The 21,424-nt window shown below is 44.7% G+C and overlaps 1 protein-coding gene across 2 annotated transcripts in view; it reads right to left on the reverse strand.

Annotated features, from left to right (window-relative positions):
• Positions 1 to 1,205: 1,205 nt before the first annotated feature.
• The window catches only part of SLC10A7 (solute carrier family 10 member 7), a 253,644-nt gene continuing 233,425 nt past the window's right edge, over positions 1,206 to 21,424 (reverse strand). The window contains exons 11-12 of one of the 2 annotated variants that reach the window (XM_047717579.1): positions 3,483 to 3,628; positions 1,206 to 1,416 (exon numbers count right to left, since the gene is read on the reverse strand). In XM_047717579.1, the coding sequence (XP_047573535.1) occupies positions 1,369 to 1,416; positions 3,483 to 3,628 (194 nt within the window). In that variant the 3' untranslated portion in view covers positions 1,206 to 1,368. The remainder of the gene's footprint in view (positions 1,417 to 3,482; positions 3,629 to 21,424) is intronic. The other variant, XM_047717580.1, reaches the window with a different exon arrangement.

Consider the following 21,424-nt stretch of genomic DNA (forward strand, 5'->3'; position numbering starts at 1 on the left):
CAGAATGCTGGGCAGGAAACAGAGGAACAGCGTCCCTAATTCTCTATATTGCTTTCTTCTCTATTTGGATCTACTGAAAGTTTGTCTGGCCCCAGTGGAAGCAAAGATTGAATATTCCTTTGAAAGCTGATGCCCAACTGGGGACTGTTTTACTTGATCTTTTGGTTAATGAATGGTTTTGCATTTTCTCTGCCCATTTTTCTTTCCATCTGGCTAGACAGAATGTGTATATGTAACATTTGTTTGTGTCCATGACCTTTATATTTTTATTTATTCATAAGAACAATATGATTTAATTTTTAAAAATTGCTGCAAACATTTGTCAAATCTGCCAAAGAAATTTTCATTAATAACTTGTCTCAAATGCCTTAAGTGTGCTTAATTCAAAGATGAAACAGGCTGCTTCTGGCTAAAAGGGGCAATTTGTGCTCAGACATCTGTGTAACAAGAAAAAATTTTGGTCTCAGTTGTGGAATGTGAACATAATCCATCATTAATTGTTGCTATTCTCAAACTGGAACATTTTTATGTCTCACATTTGGCTGTTAGGAGTTTGCAAGTGTGCTAGAAAACAGGTAAGAAAGAAATTGTGGCAGAAAAGGGAAACTATCTGAAATATAATTTTAAAAATCCTGACTACCAAGTTCTGGAGTTTACCTCAAAACTTCACTTACTTATAACTCAAACATCAGGCTCTTTCTTTGAAGCAGCTTATAATAAATTTAAGACATATAACACCACAATCTCTTATAATGGGACTGAGGAATTTCTGTGTGGAAACTATCTGAAGGAATGTCTAAAGAATGATGTCAAGAAATGCAGATAACTTATGCCTTTCAGCATCTATGCAATCCATGACCCCTGCTGAGTTGATAAGGAAGAGGCATGTCACAGTTGTAGAAACAAAGAATCACACACTAAATCAAAGTATTCATGAATAAGACTTTGGAAATTTTCACTGTCATCAGAAGGGCATTTTCCTGATGGTGTGACCTCATTTCAAACAGCACAGTAACTAGTGTAGGGTTGTTCTGCACCAAAGGTGGTACGAGGAAAGCACATTTGCTTTTTGTCATGATCATGGTTTCCCGTGTTTGGAAATAAAAAAAAAAATTAAACCACTCCAAAATACGGTACCACCCCTGCCAGTAACCAACAAATTAGGTTCTGGAAATAACGCTCCTGTCCAATACATTTTAAGGCACTTAAACTTTTTTTTATCATATTCTTGTGTAAAAAAATAAAATATGCATCGAAGCAACATTCACAAGTACAAGTCTTCAGAACTGTTTGTATGTACAATTCTGTACAAATATACATTGCTGCATAAAGAGTGCCTCCTTCGTTATACTGTTGGTCTCGTCAACTTCACTCCCTATAAGAAAGGACAACATGATGTTCAGAGCTGGACAGTATCTATGAACAAAATGAAAGCATCAATTAACACCAGATAATTTATGCTACTAGAAGGAAGACAAAGCCTGCCCACCCCGAGAACATTACATAACCAATGATCCAAACCTCTGGACACAAACAGGCCCACCTGCCCCCCTCACGGGCCAGAAGACTTTGCCCTTTCTCCAGCCCCAACCAGCTGCTCATACCATCCCACTGTGCACTGAAGGGGGGGGGTCTCAATCAGCCTTATTTGTAAAGCAGAAGGGATACTCATGGATACCCTTATGGTTGATAGTTTGCATTTATGTTTGTGGTCAAATGGGATGGGCAAATATTCCATACTTTCTGGATTATTCTAAGGTAGCCAACACCTCCTGGGTTTGGAGTGGTTTCTGTGCAAAAGGAGAGTGAACAGCATTGTCCAATTTAGCCTCCCTTTTGGAAATGCCTGTGTCACTCTGCTTTTAAACACTGAGAAGACAATTTCATTCTGTTTAATTTGTTGTTCACTACAACTGCATATTTCTGACAGGATATTAGGATTTTTAAATGCTTTCATTCTTTGCCAAAATTTTTGTGTATCAATGGTGACCCACAGTGCACATACACACTGACAGATATAAATGGAAGTTTTCAAAGGGATAACTAGTGATAGAACTATAAAGGTACTAAACTGCTCCTCTACCAACTCTTGGGTGGGCGGACCAGAGCCCGGAGTGGTACCCAGTAAGGAATGGTAATCACTTCCATTCTGGTAAGTGGAAAAATAAACGAAGGTGCTGGGTGGGCTAACTTGTTCCGGTAGGATCCTGGGGATCTGGGCACTCCTTCAGTATCCTTGTGGTATCGGGGGAGGATGTTGGGAACCAAACAGACCAGGGTTCTAGTCCCGCCTCTAGAACTGACTAACCCATCCACGTAACCTCCAGCAAGTTGCTCGACTCCCCAAGCCTCCTTCCTGAGCTGTCTGATGTCAACAGCAGAACTGCTACAGTGCCGTAGACAGTAATGAAAACAAGGACAACAATGATAATTACAGCAGCTAGTTTTTATCAAACATCTGCCGGAGAAGCCTCTGGAACTCTGAAGAGCAGAAATTATTGTTAGTCTCAGAGTGGCAGAAACTGAGGTACAGAGAAGTGAAATAATGTAGCCAAGGGCTCCCAGAGAGGAGGCGCTGAGCCTGCAGGTCCATGCCTGTGAGGGAAGACAGTATGTGCTCAGTACACACAGAGCTCAATAGGTGGTAGTGTGGCTATCCCACTTTTAGGACCCTAGTGACACAACACAGGGCACGCCCTGGCCACTGGCTCTCTTTTTCCTCCTCTTCTCCTGATAACAGCTGCCACCTTGTGTCCAGGCTCAGAGAAGTCCTGTAAGTTCTGAGCCACTGGGAAGCAGCCAGCCCGACGGATGCTCCGATGGTATACGCGGCATCTAAACTTTGTATGAATCACCCTGATTTTATGTTGGCTGCTAATTTAGGAAATCACATCTATGGATATCGAATAAGTTACAAGACTCTGAGCAAAGTGGTGAAATTGACACTGTGTACGTTCCTTTGCTAATTAAAGTTTTTAAATGCACCAACACATTTGTTGTGCTGTTTTGCTGTGCATAGAAGTTTCTAGGTGTCCGGAAAATTAAAGATAAAGTAGACATTTTAGATAAAGCCTGGTGCTATCATGTTTAGAAAGGCATGTGAAATCAGGACATGCAGGAAAGTCGGGGTGGGGAAAAGAAGGGGTACACCTGAGTGGAGGGGTACGGGTATTTTGAGTATACTCACCTTTACCACATTGCATTATGCCTTCCAATATGAGTGGATTTTTTTTTTAAAAAAGCTTTTTAAAACTGCATTTTGGGTATAGCTGTACTTTCATAACAATATACAACATGGAACTCTCAGTCATCCTTTTCAAATCGAAATGGATCAGTGCATCATTATTATTATGATTGGTTAAGAAAATATGTACTTGAGGATGAGGATATGCTAGCAAAAGTTAAAGTATATGAAGAGCTAAAATTCAGAAATAGCATTTCAGTCTGATTTGGATGCAAACGAGATCTTTCCAGAGGCTCACCTTCTGCCTTGACACCATCCAAGACTTTATTGTGGGCACCAACACACTTCCCAGAAGGATCTGAACTGGATGGTATATGAGCAAGGGCACAGATATTAGAGAGAGGTGCTCGTGGCCCGCAAACACGATCTTCAGCATTGGAATTCCTGAGGAGCAAGGAAGACAGAAAATCTAGAGGTAAATTCAGTCTGTCATCATACCAAAGACCCACCCCATTAAAACTGGAGCTCTGGACTAGGTCATTACCATCTTTTCCCCCTTTGTGTTCATAGGGAATGTCTCAACAGACTCATCAAATCTTTCCATTCTTCCTTTCATTGCAGAAAACTCTAAGCTCTACCCAGAACAGATGAAATGAAAAAGGTGGTCAGTGTTCAAAGGTACCACTAATTGCCACTGCCAATTACCAGGCTGTCTACAAGGAGAAGAGAGAGGCACTGCTTCTCAGAAGACCAAAGAACATGAGTAAAGCAGAGATTCAAAATGGATCTTTCCTTGCTTAGTAGGGAAACAGGCTGCTGGAGGCCTGCCTGGCATCATTTCATGTCCCAAAGTTCACTTTTGAGAACCGAAAGGATATGGTAAGGTAATATATGATATATACCATTTTAATCGGGAGGGTACTTTTGCTAAATGAACATTAATAAAGGCTTTGTGCCTTTTCTTTTGGCCAATGACCTCAAAGCACTTTATGAGCTATTATATGGCAGGTGAATTCTAAGTTTAGGGCTGAATGCTTAAACCCCACAGTGAAGGTCTTAATGGAACTCAGGTAAATGAATACTACTTTCTGAGTCTACCATTCTATTACACCAAGGGCAAGGTCTGCAGATTTTGTAAACAGCTGTCTGTAGTGTGTACCTATTAAGCTTTTATAAGAGAAAGCAGACACCGGCAATTTGACTGTTATTACCAATTGTTTTAATATGGCCCAGTTGTCAGAATTACCATGTATGTATGTCAGCTTTTTCAACAGAATAGCTTAGCTTCCTTCTTGTTTCTTTGAGAACAGCCTCTGAGAAGGACCCAACCTCCTAAACATGCACACTGATGGCACATAAATAACTTTTTATTATAACCCACTGAGGAAAGCTCCGCTTTTTCAATTATTTTTACCTTCTAATAAATTTCAAACCTTTATGCAAAAATGTATTTCATAGCTGCTTTCTTTTTCATAGCCTCACAAATCATTGCCGTAAACTGAAAACACTTAACTCGTCCCCAACAATCTCTCTCAAAGCTTGGAAAGTACATGCTTAGAGTTTTGCACTTTCTGTCTTCTCACCAATATAAAAAACAAAACAGCCTTCTTTTTAAGAAACAGTAGACTTTATCAACTGAGTCAAAAAGCGGCATCTGATATTATGATCCTGGGAAGTTATCATGATGAGAAAAGAAGAGCTGAGCACCCTCCTCCTGTTTCTGGGAAAGGTTATTTGGCTCAAAGGGACGGCGTTCAGGAGCAGGGGTGGGGGGAGCAAATGATAGGAAGATGGAGATACTCGTCCATGTAAGTGAGAACAGTGGGGGTTTCTGACCCGAAGTTCAAGGACCAGGGCTGCTGGGCCAAATCACTCGAGCTACCCTTTCGAGGCAAAGACTCGGGCTCTGTGCCGTTCCTCGGCTGAAGTGGGCTCTGCTATTACGGTCAGTAAACCAAAAATTGGCTGCAAGAGAGACGAGGTATCTCAAGGTAAGCCACAGCAGAGATTCACCTTAGCGTGGGGAAGTAGGTACACAGAGCTTGCAATAATGACGCCGATCCTTGTTAGCATGCAGTGAGAGCTTACTAGATGTCACATGCCACCCAAGTGCTCTCCCGTGACTGAATGAAGCCTTGCGATAACCCTGCAAGGCTGATGAAAACTAGCGTTCGCACCATGCTACTGATGAGGAAACAGAGACACCTCAGGGTCAGGAACTGTCCCAGGTGGAGGGGTCTGAACTGCAACCCGGGCAACCTGCATTTCCAGCCCTCTGTGCCAGGGAAGGTTCAAGGTCTCAGGGGTCTTCAGTTCACCATGTCACGGGGGCTGCAGCTTCATTAAGCAGAAATGCAGCTTTTTGGTACACAAAAACACTTTCTCGTCCAAAAGCTCTTTTGGAACTCCTTCCTCTTGGAGACGAAGCCGAAGCCCTTCCAGAAGCAGAAGACCTCATCCCCTGCTACCCATACCAGGATGTTCCTGTGATTTCATAAGCTTGAGGACCTAAGTGACTGCTAGGACTCCCCTGTAGTGACTAGGGCACACAGATGGGAAGATGTAGCGAAGTCCTTACTCTCAAGAAGCTTCCCGTGTACAAGTGACCTTCTACCTTCTTGGAATCCTCATCGCAATTTGCGTGAAGTTCTCTTCTGGCCCTGCGCTGGTTCTTCGGCTCCTGGATCTCATCTGCAAACGCACCCTTCTGGATGTACACGCTGCTCAGGACTCTGCGAACATCCCTGCCTGGCTGCCAGCTCCCTGGATGCTTCTGCCAGCAGGGGCGATAGAGAAAGGCTGGAGGAGGAGGGGTCTGGGGCTGCTAGAGCGACCTCACTGTCCCCCTTCCACCTTCCGACACTGCTTAATCTTTCCTGGGTTGAGAGAGTGCTTTGTCTTTTCCTGACTGACCCTGGCTTTGCCTGGCCTTACAGTTACTCACCTCACTTCTCTTTGTCAAAAAGAGAAGGGATCCGTGATGACTAGCAGCTGCTGCAGACATTTGCCGAACTGAATAGGATTTCTCCTCCCCACCTTACATGCCTGCAATACCTCCTTGTTAATCGTTAATCAAATTTCCTATCATTAGCCATCCAAGCGACAAATGTTAAAAATAGGATTGAGCATGATATAACAAACAGCCTAGCTTCTGGGGCTTAGGACCCAAGTGGCTGTCATGTGTTCTTGCTTGTCCCTCTCCTGGGGTGGGGTGGGGGGATGCACAGCTCAATCACTTCGTGAGGGGAGGGGGACCCCAGCGATTCAAGTGACATGTTATTTGTTTCAGGTACCTTTATCTTCCTTCAGTCTTAAAACTCACCTTACTTTTCTATCCTTTGTTTCTACTTTCCTCTCCAATTATTAGCGTTTTTTTCATCCCCTATTATCTGCATCTTTCCGTCTTTCTTTTTCCCTGCTTTCCTTTCAGTAGCCCCCAACCCCAGGAGAGGGCTTCCAGTTTGCATTTTCATTTCCTTGAAGGTCAGTGTAGAAAAGAAGTTGGGAGATGCTGAGCGAGAGCTGACTTCTCCCTGGTCGAGCGTGCCATGCCCTGGTGGCCATCACTCAGAAGCAGTGAGTTTAATATGTCAGTTCTAGGGCATCTTTGCCACGTTGCCGTCACTATCAGTATGACAGCGCAAATTTCAACAGAGCAACGTCAGGAACCTGCAGGGACCCCTGCACTCAACACACGGTGATTTCTCCCACTTGGTCATGAATTGGGCAAAATGGGATCTTCAAGTCAAATCACAGCTCCAGCGGCAGCCCTTATGCCAGAAGCTTAGGTCATGTGCCCCCTCTCCTCCTCTTCACTCACTTGTTGAACAACTCGCTAGATCATTCATTCCTTCCGTCAGCACTCTGGAACTGCTGAATGGCTCTGTGAATGGGCAAGGCATGCCAGGAGCGGAATGTGACCTGACTCTGCACGAGGTGACTTCCTGGGTGCCCCAGTGACCACCCCCACCTCCTCCCCATAGGCTTCCTTCCGGCCAGTCAGCTCTCAATGGCGTTCCCACGCTGGCTCCATACCGATTTCTCCGGCTTTATAGGTGTGTCCTGCCTAAGCTCTTTCCCGCTCTGCGGCCAGAGCGAGCACAACATCTGATTCTGTCAAACCCCTCAGGAGTCTGTGACCCAGGAGAGCTTCGAAGTGCGGTGCGCGGGGACCCTCCTGACCTGGCCGCCATCCCTCTACGTCTCTATATGTCATACTCCTCCCCATGCCTGATTCTATGCTTCAGCTTGGAGGAGGCCCTGTGCTGCTCCCCGCCCCCCACCCACCCATTTGGCCTTTGCACAGGAGCTCCTTTGGCCTATAAGGCTCTCACCCACATCTCGCTTCACCCAGTCCTCTAGCCCTCAGCTCTTAGGTCATCTCCGCTGGGATGCCGTCCTCAAAGTCCCACGCTGGCCATCAGGTCCTTTCTACTCTATGCTTACCCAACCTGCGACACACTCCAGCCTAGTGTTCACTGCACTTAACTACCACCAGCCCTTCCTTCATCTTTGAGCATAGAGTAGGTGTGTAAAAGGAGTGTGTAGAGTGAATGGATCTGTACTTTCCCAGATCCCGTCATAAATTTACTGTGCAGACTATGACTCCATTTTCACTACCTTCTTTAAGTAGGAGAAAAACAATGGCGATAATTAAAAAAAAAAAAACAAACTTACTAGAGTTTTCTTTTTAAAGTAAAATTTAAATATAGGAATCTTTTCATCTTGCTATCATGGCAGTAATAGAAATGAAGCAAATTAATTTTAATGCTCCCAGGTACTGATTCTGTGTCACCGTGGTTGACAGGATCCAACTAGACTTTATGCGATGGCATTTGACTTTATGGAAGTGAACACGATGCACACATTTACAATTTTACAGGGGCTTTAAGCTGTCATACTAAAAAATGTTTATAAAACATTAATCAAAAAATGCCTCTTTAATACAATGCATTGTCTGAAAGATGTTAGAAGGCGCATATTGTAAATGGATTCTTTTTCTGACTAAAGTAATTTCCACCAAAAGCATTTCCCCATTGCTCTACAAGTACACTGTGTGGATAGATAAAGAGCACTTTCCCAGCACATTACTACCTGCTCCAAACACTTGGGAAATCAGTAATGTACAGCACGCCATATTTCCATGTCACACATGACACATTCGTCTAAAATTATCCAACAGAGTTTGACACCGCAGCATATTCCGTAAGCAGAGCTTTCAACTGACATCTGCCAGTAGGAACTTCAAGTGAGAGCTTTCCTCTTCTAACAAGCAAGTAAGGGGTTTCTTTTATCCTATACCCAGGATGGAAAGGATATAACAATACATATAAGAACAAGTTTTTTTTCTCCCTATTTTAAATATGTTTATTTTATGTTCTCTGAATTAGAAAATTCTCTTTGTATCAATGTTCAAGTTGCATGAGTTTATACTTCCTATTGGATGGACAGTTTTTCATGTTTTCTTGAGAAACATTTTTCTTTCTGGATTAAATATGGACTTTTATTAACCCATGCTGAAGACGGAAGCTGCTCTGTTGTTCACAATATAAAAACTAGCTACTTCACATCCCTGTTCAGTTCACTTACTGGTGGGCGCCCCATGTTCTCACCATCCCTCCATCATCCATCCATTCATTAAAAAATACCTTTTGGGCCTCTGCTCGATGTGAGGCACTGTCCTCATTGCTGGGGCTATTAGATCGGTAGCACCGCCAAGGTCCCTGCCCTCCTGGGGCTCACCTTCTGGTAGCTCTTGCCCTGATACCTCAGTCTTCCTCCGTCAGAGGGATGCGTGTCAGCACAGCTTGTGTAACCCGCTTACCCGGTTTCTACAACTCAGAGTTTGGGGATTATCTTTGACTAATTCCATTTGTCTTCTTACTCCTCGGTCAAGCCACTGAATTCTATAGATTCTTTCCTCCATCTGCCACTCTCCCTCCTCCTCAGTTTTCACTGCCACCTGCCTAATTCAGTGCCTCAGAAAATCAAGCCAAGATTACTCTTACAGCCTCCTGACATCACCCCGTCTTCAGACTCTTCCTTTCATCAATCCTCCAAAACCCCAGCCAGATTAATCTTCCCCCAACCCACATTAATTAAAGCCAACAGCCTGCTCAAGAATTACGATGACTTTCCAGTGCCCATTCATCACATTCTCTCCCTATTCAACTTCGGTGAAGAACGGTTCCTACCGCCACCATTTTGTAAGGGCCTACTGCATGCCGAGTGCTTTGCCTGCAGTATCTCATTTAATCCTCATAACAGCCTGTGAAGTGGGGGCGATTTTCCCATTTAAGCCTGAGGAACCGGGGTTTAGGGCAGTTAAGTGACTTGCCTCGTATTATACATCACACATTTCAGTAGAGGCAGAATTGGAACTCAGTCTATTTACTTTTAATCACTGAGCGTGCCAACTCCATTAAGCCCAACTTTCCCTTGCCAATTGCTGTCACTGGCTCAGGTCTAGCACTTTCTTGTCTTTGTAAAAGCTGAGCCTCTGCTGGATCTTGCCCTTTCTCCTTATGTGCCTAAATCCTGTGGGTTCATTCAGGCTCCGCTTTCCATTTCCTCCACCCCAAGGGTGTCCTCTCTACGGATTTCTTCCTCTTTTGAGGAAAGAAGTCACTCTTCCTCCTGGCATCTGATAATGTGGCATTTTCTCATGCTGCCATTATTTTCTTCGGGGTAGGTTCTGTTTTCCCCTGAACATAGGCAAAGTATTACATTTTTCCTTTAATCTGCAGTATTTAAGCCCAGGACTGCTACTTAATAAATGGTTATTTAGGAATAGGTACTAAAGTAAGGTTTCCTATTTAAAAGTAACAATTTAACTAGAACGAATACTAGTCGCTTTGCTGGACTGGAGAGAGAACGCCTCCACACACCCCTTGGGGACGGGATTGTATTTCTTAGCATAAAATTTGCTGTGGCAGGAAGGAAAGAAACTGGACTGACCGAGGAACACGAAATCTGAAAGGAGTGCTGAAGTGTGGAGTAGGAGAGGAAGTACGTTGAAAAACACTCTCTGTATCCCTCAAAGACTAATATTACACTTCCATGCTCACTTAGCTAAGATTGCGTATATTCCAATCACCTGGATCATTTCCTGTCTTTAAGGGGTTCATTCGCCTGAATTCACATGACTTATTTTCCATTTAAAGGCTTTCTCAGACTTTTCACCGAGTTTTGGAGAGAGCTGCTGGCAAATCTGGAATCCAGTTGCTTCTCTCCTCAGTTGTCATGGTGATTTCCCGCTTTTGTTTAGTCTGTTCTTAGTTAGAAACATCCATAAGTTTACTATCTAAATGTCCCACACATTGTTATTTGGATTCTATCTCTTCCTCAGTCAATCTCTCGGAAAAGACAGTGCTTGCCTTTAAAAGTCATTGGGATTCGCATCAGGCTCTCTGCTCAGCAGGGAGCCTGCTTCCCTCTCTCTCTCTCTCTGCCTGCCTCTCCGTCTACTTGTGATCTCTCTCTGTCAAATAAATAAATAAAAATCTTTAAAAAAAAAATTAAAAAAAAAAAAAGTCATTGGGATAGATGGTCTCCCCAGTCATAACATAATCTAGGAAGGCAGTCACTGTTTGAAGAACAGAGACACTCTTCTCCAGGATCATGAAGTGCCAATCCCTGTGTCTCCTTCATGCGCGCGCGCGCGCACACACACACACACACACACACACAGTCCTTCTCTTCAGAGACAAATAGGTGCAGAAAGTCAAACTCACTGGCACTAATTTATGTCAATTACCAAACAAAAGAGCAATTTTTGCCATTTCTAGAGCACAAAGTGATGCCATGATAAAGTACAACAACAGTTTCAGAATTTGGTTAGGAAAGGCTTTCAGTTAGGATACTCCTTAAAGCAGGCTAATTTTCAGTAATATAGCTGTCACTTTCATGCAGTGATTTATAATCTATTATACCCCGTAGCCTACGTAAGGCAGGTCAGTGTAGCAGTTAAGAAGCCTGACACAGGGTTGGGAGGGGGCTGGGGGTAAGAAGCCTAACACAGGAGTCAAAGAGCCCTGGGTGAGAGTACCATGTCTACCACTTACCACCTGCTTGACCTTGGTTGGGCAAGTTATTAAACCTCAGTTTTCACATCAATAAAAAGTGCTTACTTTGTAGGTCTAAAAAAAATAAATGCTAAGTGAAATAATGTTCAAAGTTGGTAAGTAGTAGGTCTTTGTGCATTATGTGTCAGACACTCTTCTAAGTACAGTGAATTAATGGGTAACCACCCCCCTCTCACCACCTTCCAGGAGTGAATGCTCTTACTCATTTAACGTGGAGAGAAGATAGTACCATGCCAAATCTAGGCAAAGAGCAAATTCCACCCAATAACAAAATCATGGCACATGGTGGTGAGGGGAATGCAGCACTGCCGCTAGGACCACAGTGGTTAGGCAAATGGATTCAGTGAACGTCTGGGTTACTCTGATTTTTGTGTCTCTTTTACTAGGGGTAAAAACAAAGGCCCCCTACTTCTAGGTCAATGGGTATGGCTTGGCTTGCTGCCCATCCGAGGCCTGTTGGATCAGTTAAGAGCACCCCTAAGGTCTGGTCTTTTGGAGCAGGAGGTATTTAGTCTGCACAGCCCCCCCAAATTGCATTCTGCTTATAATCCTGGCTATTCCAGGACTCCCCGCAAACGCACTCTGGTATGTTCCAAAGACTGGCAAGTCAGCTTCCTGCAGATTCCCTCAGGAAGGGCGAAAGGATGTCACAGATCGTCATTCACTCCCATCTAAATGACTGGTCTTTGGCTAAAATTCTCCATGGTATTTTAATATGCAGATTATGCTGCTTTACCCTTGCCAATGATTTACATTTTACTTGCTTCCTTGTTCTTTTGGGGTCATTCCATCTTTAACCAGAATCTCCTGCCATATTATCTTTGTTATGAAACTCTATTGCTACTGTATGAGATACAGAAGGAAACTTTTTTGTCCTTTTTGTACCAAGAGTCATCCAAAATGAGGTACAACTAGGTAACATATGCAAATACGAGCTGTCCAGCCGTTTCCCCGCTATCCCAGTGTGGCGGTTCATGGAACCCACACAGAGGTTGAGCGTTTCCCAACGGCTGATTACGAAGGCAGCAGCAGCAGCTCCGGGATCTCTGACAACCCTCTTGGCTAGACTTTGGCAGAAAAACACAATCACGATCATCCTGCCCCAGTTTAACAGATAGGTGCACATGGAATTTTAACTTCTTCTTTTTTTTTTTTTTTTTTAAAGATTTTATTTATTTATTTGACAGAGAGAGATCACAAGTAGGCAGAGAGGCAGGCAGAGAGAGAAGGAAGCAGGCACAGTGCTGAGCAGAGAGCCCGATGCGGGGCTCGATCCCAGGACCCTGAGATCATGACCTGAGCCGAAGGCAGCGGCTTAACCCACTGAGCCACCCAGGCGCCCCGGAATTTTAACTTCTAACCCCCAAAGCCTGAAAAAAGTCATAGGTTTATCTTTGGGAGGGAAAGGGGCACTTGAAAATCCAGAGGAGATGTTGGCAACCGTGCTTCACAAAACCAGCCTCAAACATCCTGTTTTCCTCTCAGGAGCTCGCGCTGCTCGCTAACCACCTTCCCCTCTACAGTTGGGAAGGCTTTAAATGTCAGATTTCTTTTCTGATGTACAATTTGGAGCGACTTACCCTTTGTCATTCAAAACCAGAACCTCCCCATTTTTTTTTTTTTTAATCCAAAAAGGAGAATTAGCCCCAGAAGAGCAGGGCAATGAAGAAGTATACAAGGTCACAAACGACACATGTAAGGCCATAATTAAGAGAAAAGAACCACCTTTCCAGGAATTAAAAGCTTTATGAAAGAGCAGTGGTCATGTGTTAGTCTTTCAGCAGTCATATCTTGTACTGAACTTAGAAGCCACATTCGGAGTTCACGGATGTTTCCGATCTTCACTAGTGTGTTGGTGAGGCAGAAGACAGACTGTAGAAGGTAGTTAATGCAGGGCTTGCTCTGGGTCAGGGAGCGTTCGGAGAGAGTGCAAACATCAATGTGTTCACTCCCCAGGGCTATGGTGTGCATGAAGCTTCCATTCTTCTCTCCATTTCCCAGATGAGGAACCCGAGGCAGCAGTCAGGACCCACTTCCCCAAGGCTGGGTGCAGCTCGTGACCAGAGGGGGCTGTGGTTGCACACAGAATGGCTCCCGCACCCTTGGTCTTCAACCAGACCCTGTGCCTGTGACCCCTGAAATGCTAATTCGTCACAGTGCTGTGGGACACCAGAAAAAAGAGATGCTTGATGGTATTAAAACAGAAGGAGAAAACTGGAAAAATAATATTTATGCAAGAAAAGTCTGGAAGGAAAAAGGAGGTACTCCTTTCAACACAGGTGCTTGGCTGGCCGGCCTTTTACTTGCTTCAGATAAAAGTTTTATGATCGACGGTTTTTGGCCCATCAGGAAAAGAAAAGATGGTGTTTTCTTCTTCAGTTACCTGGGCTGTAAGCCCATCGCTTTCCGTAAAGTTGTATGTAAATAAAGATGTAAGAAAAGACCAAAATGAGCAGCTGGTGTTATTTCTGTTTTGAAACAGGTACGTTCTGATTGGAAAAGACGTTTAATGAATGGCCTGAGCCGGCTCACCAGATGCTGACAATGAAACATTTAACTCCACCAATTGAAGGTTTCTGCCTCAGAAGATTAGGTACACCTTCACCTGTCTGACAGTGTTGTAGGAGTAATTAGCAAGCAGGGAATTCCAGAATGAATTAAAGACCTGAGCCACGGAGCCTTCATTCAAATGCTGGCTGTGCCTTCCTGGAGGGGTCACCGTATTTATGGAGACAAAGTGGCTAGGAAGTAGTTTGAGATTGCTTTTTTTTTCCTTTTCTAGGCTGCGAAGGAAGAATCTTTTGTCTTCTTAAGAGAAAATCTGGCTGCTATTCATGCTCACAGGATGTGAAAATATCCAAAATAGACTGAGGCTTTCGTACGGCAAAAATAACACAAGGTCATCAGAATACATTGAACAAGATCCCCAATACAGACCTGGCCCCTGGCTCAGAACAGAACTCACTGAACTCTGGCTCTGGAAAGTCTTGTTTAATTTTATGGAATTTTTTAGATATGTCTTCTTATAAATGAAGTAAAACACTCCAATCTTTTAAGTCTGAAGCAAAGAGAAGCTGATGGACAGGACACGTGTTTTCACAGATTCTGGTACAGCTCCTACCCTCTAAACTCAATGCTCCCTAAAATTTTGCTCTGATGACCCTCTTACTGGTGGATAGTGGGACTTTTGGAAGGCTTCCAAGTCTTGGGTAAGTGGCAAATGTGAGTAAGCCAGGACACAAATGCACAGTATTTTCTTAATACGTGTTTTTTTGTTTTGTCAACACGGCCATCAGTCACCCTCTGGCAGTCATTTTCTTCTCGATGGTACCATGTTTATAATGAACACCAACCTCAGAAGAGATGCCTCCTGACACAAAAGAATGAGGCAATTTTGATTTGGGGATTAGAAATCAGCACTATTTATCCTTAAATCCATCTGTTTTATTTTTTAAAGGTTTATCTGAGAGAGAGCAGGAGAGAGGGACCGAGAGGGAGAGAGAGAGCTTGCAGAGGGGAAGGGGTAAGGGGGAGAGAGAATCTCAAGCACACTCCTTGCTAAGCATGGATCCTAACACGGGGCTCGACCTCATGACCCATGAGATCATAACCTGAGCTGAAATCACAAGTCGGACTGTCAACTGACCAAGCCACCAAGACCCCCCCCTACATCCATCTGTTTTAAAAATGTTGACCCAGGTTTCTATGGTTGAACTTGACTATGTGATGTCCTACTAACCCCCTCCTGCCTTTTATTTATTCTGAGTGATACAAAATTTGGGGAGTTAAGGCCTCATTTAGGAGGCTTTTAGGCAGAGGAAGAAATTAAGAAAGCCCTGGAAGCCATTTCTGGAAATAATGCTTTTCTAATCCCCTCTGTTTTCCTTAACCTGTGAGTACTTCACATATCTAAGAGAACCATGGTTTTTCACAAGTCAGTACAAACAAATGGCCACTTTTATCAACAAATGAGTGGGTAAAATCCTACGTTTCAGTCTTTCTGGAACACAATAGTGCATAAATGCACATCAACACAGAGGGCAGTCTAACCCAGTGGTCACCTGGGTGGCTTTTAGAAAGTCTCTAGCCTAAGGGAATCTGAGGTAATAGCTGTGGGGAGGGTCAGGGCATCACAGTTATTGGACGGCTTCCTGGTGATTCTAAAGTAAGCCTGGCTGAGAAGCCAGGTCTGGTAAGAAGGAGGAGCAAGAGGACTCTGGAGAATTCTGGAGGCAGACAAAGGCCCTTGAGCGTGCTCTGCTGTTTATTCACTGTGTGAACTGGGGTGAGTTATCTGACCTCACGGAAGTAGAGTTTTCTGCTCGGGCAGTGGGATCCATAACAGCTACTGGGCAGGGCTGTCGTGAAGCTTAGGTGAGATAAGGAGGCATCCTATGTGCCTAATACAGTGCCTGGCAGGTAGTAGGCACCCCCACGAACACGAGAGCCTGCTCCTTTTAAGGTTTCGATGTGTCTTCGCATCTACTTTTCTGATTTAACGTTCACCTCAGTCTTGGGAGGCAGGAGAAAAATACAGGCCTGCAAGTTTGGATGTCAGTGTGTCTGGCTGATTTAGAATTTCATATCATTTTATTATCAAAATAATTTCATCTCCTCTCTAACCTCTACAGTGCCTCAGGGTTTGGTCCTCAGAGGGTCCTTCTCCTCTGTCTCCATACTCCTTAGTGACCTCATCCTGTCCGTGAGCTTAAAATAAGCCCTATACAATGAACACTCCAGACGAACAGGGCTAGCTCTCCACTGGATGTTGAGAAGACATCTCAAACTTAACATGTTCAAAACGGGACTCTTGACCTGCGCCTACACCCTTCTCTTCCACCACCCAAATCTATTCCTTTACCATCTTCCCTAATCCAGGAAACAGCAGTCTCATCCCTCCAGCCTCTCTGTCCAAACACCTTGGATAATTCCCCTTTCTCTCTCTCTCTAAGGCTTTCTGTATTTGACAGAGAGAGGCAGAGGGAGAAGGAGAAGCAGGCTCCCTGCTGAGCAGAGTGCATGTGGGACTCCCAGGACCCTGGGATCAGCAGCTGAGCTGAAGGCAGACCCTCAGCCATGCAGACCCCAGGTCTAAGGCAGACCCCAGGCACGCCTTCCCCTTCTTCTTAAGAGCATATCTAGTTTATCAGGAAGCCCTCTAAGCTCTGTGAGCCGAATATGCCCAGAATCCAACACCACTTCCGCCACCATTACCTTTGACCTTAAACTGTCTGGATTAAAGCTTTGTAACTGGCCTTCCTGTTTTTCACTGCTGTACCTTTTCACCCATCCAGCCCCAGGCTTTTATTTTCAACACAGCAGCCACAGGGGTCCTTTCAGAATGGACTGGGATCTTATCAAGACTCTACTCAACCTTTCAATGGCTTCCCCTCTCATTCTAAGTAAAAGTAAAAACTGCCAACAAGGCCTTAGGCGATCTCACTCGCCCCACTCCCATTATCTGGTATCACTTCTCCACCAGCTCTCTCCCTCCCTCATCCCTCATTCCCCTCCCTGAACACCTGCCCCTTCCTCGTCCTCCAACTGACCAAGCACAGTGTTGCCTCAGCTCCTTCGCCCTCACTGCCCCCTCCACTTGGAATCTCCTTGCCCTAAATACCCACACAGCTAGCTCACTGGGTCCTTCCCGTGTTTGATCCAATGGCCCCTTTAAGCCTAAAACTTTCCCACCTCCGCCCTGGCACTCCTATTCTCCTTCCTGTATAACAAGTCTCTCTTTCTGTATCACACTTACCATCACCAAATGGTTGTATGTTTAACTGTTCATCTATTTGATCCTGCTGGAAAAGAAGCTAGATAAGGGCAAGAACTTTTCTGTACTTTGTTCACTGCTGTAGCCCCATGGGGCCTGGAATAGGGTCTGGCATACAGTAGGCACTAAATAAACACTTGGTGAGTGAATGAATGGATCAGGGAGATTGTGTTTTAAAAGCATTTTTTTTTCATCAGCACCAGTGCATCCTGTTTGGTTTTGCACTCACTGTCCGTGCAAAAAAGTTTTTTTTTTAATATTTAGAAAGTTTGCTCTAGCAATATGAGAGTACTACTGCTAGGGGAGACTAGTTGTAACACAGAGAGCAGTAGTACACAGAGCAGACGTGTAGCCAAGGCAGCTCTGGGAAGTGTCACGGCTACACTATCACGACTGCACTCGGCTTCAGGAGAGGTGACTTTCCAAACGAGCTGGCTTCTGGAGACCCAGGGATCTGAGTTGTGTCCAATTTTACATCTCCTCTTGCCCCCATGGTAACTTGTCAAAAACCTACCTAGTAGCCCGTGGCTTTAAAAAGCAGGCAGCTAACTTTAATTTCTGCCTGCAGTTGTGTGGACGGGGCTATAGAGGGGGACAGGGAGGCAGTGGACGTCCCCCTCGCTTAGCTTTGGGCTCATTTATTCTTCGCTGTAAAGAGTCATGGAGCTGGCTGTCATCAAATACATGCAGACGGGTTTATAGTGTCTGCTTCAATTAAGGGAACTTCTGGGGAGAGAAGCAACGAAATAAATAATTGGAAAGATGCAGCTCTGAAATGACAACCGTTATTCATGGGTCTCTGTTTGCGAGTGGAGATGGAGAGATACGAACTTCAAGTGAATGAGATCTCCTGGGTGAGAGTCTTCACTTCAAACACAGTAAACAACTGTTGTTCTGTGATGCACATTTTAGTACTGCTACGGGCAAACTTTCTAAATATTAATAATAATAATAAAGACCAAACCAAACTCTGCAACTGACAGCGAGTGCGGAGCTGGTGGGAAGCACTGGGAGACGGGCCCTTGTCAGCTCTCTGCGACTGGCTGAGGCTTCATCAGAAAGGACCACCCCGCGAACACCACACCGTGCGCCACTCACTTTTTGTGGCGCTTCCCTTTCAGCAGCAAGGGCTGTATGTGATTTTGGGTGCTTTACTGATGACTAATGCATAAAACTGATCTCTGTAGAGCCACTTCTAACTATGGTGGGATGGTTTTTATTTTGAAATAAACACGAAACTCTGGAAATACCAGTTTGCACTAGCTGAATCCCACTGAGAGTTGACATTCGAAGCACTCGGGATGAGGATTTTGTACATAGTTCAAGATGCCACCGTGAGCCCAGCTCAGCGGCAGGGAAGCTGGCGTGGGGAAACACCACCTCCTCTTGATCCTGCCCCGTCCCTGAGGCTGAACGAGTGAGCACAGCTAACACACCCTTCTCAGATATTTCGAGAAGCCTGGGTGGTGTGATGGAAAGGAACTGGTCTTTGCTGTCAGAGACCTGGGTTTAAATTCTTGACCGTGCCAACTACCAGCTATGTGGTCAGATGATCTAGCCCTAACACTCCCAGTTTCCACACCTGCTCAAAATGAGGTAAAAATAATTGTCTCAAAGGGCAGTTGGAGGTGTTAGTGAACCAGTGTTTGTCGATTCCCTGGTACAGCACCTGGCATAGATGCTGGTGATTTGGGTTACGATTCTGGTTAGAAATAGCATTATGAGGCAGTATTGTGGGGCTCAGATTTAGTGCTTTACAGGACTGAAATCATCCAGGGTGAGGTGTGAAGAATTCCTAAAACTTTTGAGAACGGTGACTGCTGAGGACTGCCACAGGAACTGAAACCTCGGCGCTAGGGCGCTGCCGGAACTCCCCAGGCCTTCATCCGTCTCCGACTTCTGGATACGTGCTTATGGGTCTGTTTGGGTTGCTGTCCCTTTCAGAGCGCTGACTTCTGGAAAGCCATGATTTTATCTTGTGTTTCTTTTATTTTCTTTCTTTTTTAACTTTTATTTTATTTTTTTTAAATACTTTATTTATTTGACAGAGATCACAAGTAGGCAGAGAGGCAGACAGAGAGAGAGGGGGAAGCAGGTTCCCCACAGAGCAGAGAGCCCGATGTAGGGCTCGATCCCAGGACCCAGAGATCATGACCTGAGCCGAAGTCAGAGGCTTTAACCCACTGAACCACCCAGGTGCCCCTTATTTTGTTTTTTAAAAAGGTTTATTTATTTCTGAGAGACATAGAAAGAGCGAGCACATGACTGGGGGGAGGGGCAGAGGGAGAGAGACAAGCAGACTCCCCGCTGAGTGGGGAGCCTGATGCTGGGCTCCATCCCAGGACTCTGAGATCCTGACCTGAACTGAAATCAAGAGTTGGAGGCTTCATCGACTGAGTCACCCAGATGCCCCTCTTTCCTTTCTTTTAAAAAAATCTTTCTATGGTATCAATTACACTGTAATATTTTTTGGGAAAAATCATATATATTTCCTTTCATGAAGGGACTTATATAAGGATAACTTTCAAATACCAGGCATGCTGAAATTATTTTAAATATGCTTAAACTTTACTCTCAGCTTAAAAAAGAAAGCTTCGCTTCTGGAGTGACTTCTAGGGATGATAGGCAGGCACTAAGTGAATGGCTTTCCTTTGATCAGGATATGCCTTGTGAAATACTGGCATACTTCCACATCCAAATGCTGTGGTTTAACCACATTGATGCAAAGGGAACTCAAAAGTCCTTTGAAGTTCAGGCACAAATATAGATATAGATTAGAAAAACAGGAGCAAGTTTTTATCCTTCCTAGACACAACCACAGAATCACATATCGAAGCCATGGAAAGAGGAGGTGAGTGATTCCGAGAAATTGGAGTCCAAGCCTACTGAGTTGTTTTAAAATTTTAAACATGGCCAGACTAAAGTTAGGAAAAAACAAGAAACAAAACCACCACCACCCAAACCAACCAAGCCAAGCTGAGGCAGACTAGTTTCCACTATCATAAAAAAGCACCTACACAAGACTTGCCTGAATGCTGTGCTGGGACAAAAGCTTCCCGAAAGACCTGGGAGGGTCAGCCAGCAACTCTGGAAACCAGAGGTGATTCTGGATGCATGTATTATTGTGGCTCTAAAATTTCAGGTGGATAATACTGTTTTTTGATATGTTTCAAAAATCAGACTCCAGGGTCTTATTCTTAAAAATTCTGAATCAGGGGCACCCGGGTGGCTCAGTAGGTTAAAGCCTCTGCCTTCAGCTCAGGCCATGATCCCAGGGTCCTGGGATCAAGCCCTGCATCGGGCTCTCTGGTCAGCAGTGAGCCTGCTTCCCCCCCACCCCATCTCTGCCTGCCTCTCTGCTTACTTGTGATCTCTGTCAAATAAATAAATAAAGTTTAAGAAAAAATTCTCAATCAGATGAGGTCCAGTAATCTTTTTTTTTCCTTAGAGGAAGTGATTTGCCATAATTTAGAGGGTCACCTTTGGGGAAATGCTGATCTTAAGGTACACCTCTGAAGGGTCAAGATTCTAAAGCTGAATACCTTTTTAAAATCAGAGAATTACTGAATGTTAGAATGAGAAGGGCCCCAGAGAGCATCTAGCCTAAATTTTCATAGCTAGTGAACCACAGGACTGACACTAGAGCACAAGACTTCCTGAAGAACCCCCATCACAGCTCAGCTAGTTAAAAGCTAGGCTGGTGTTAAGTTCTGGCCCTGCCCCCTGGGTCATGTGACTTGGGCACGTTGCTTATCACTTAGGAACCTCACTTTCCTTATCCGAGCTGATTGCAGGAGTGATGTGAGCTGGTGTGTGTAAAGGACTGTTGGGAGGTGACCTTATACCCCGGGGGTGGGGGTGGGTGGCGGGTGTCAGGCATAAGTTTCAGTCTTTCCAGCAGATAAGGTGTAGTGGCCAAAGAAAGAATTTTAAGGTAGGTGAAGGTGAGCCACACCCACACAAGCTGGCCATCGGGTTTGAATGAAAAAGCAAGCTGCCACGCACACCGGTATTTGTAACTGAACATCTATTAGTCCCGTGCAAAAATAGTTTACACAACTTATCCAGTCAACTCAAAGGCCCAGCTCTGACCTTTCAAGTGCTCTCATTAGCCCCTTGCATGTGCTCTCTCAAAGCACACACAGCAACATTCCAAGCAGGATTCTGTGACCCTTACAGTCAGCCTTGGGCGACCACAGAGATTCCTCGGGGCAGCAGGGCCCAAAACCAGGTAGGGACGAGCCTCCAGCACAGCCCTGAGGATCTCAGATTCAAGTCACTGGGTTTGCTAGATTCTCTATAGCAAGTAGGAAGTGTCTCTACAGTTTTCCGGCAGTCTACTGATCAGCGAGAGTCCATTTATTACACGCAAAGTAACAAGTC

This window comes from Lutra lutra, chromosome 2 (genome assembly GCF_902655055.1).
Source record: "Lutra lutra chromosome 2, mLutLut1.2, whole genome shotgun sequence".
In the NCBI taxonomy this organism is placed as follows: domain Eukaryota; kingdom Metazoa; phylum Chordata; class Mammalia; order Carnivora; family Mustelidae; genus Lutra; species Lutra lutra.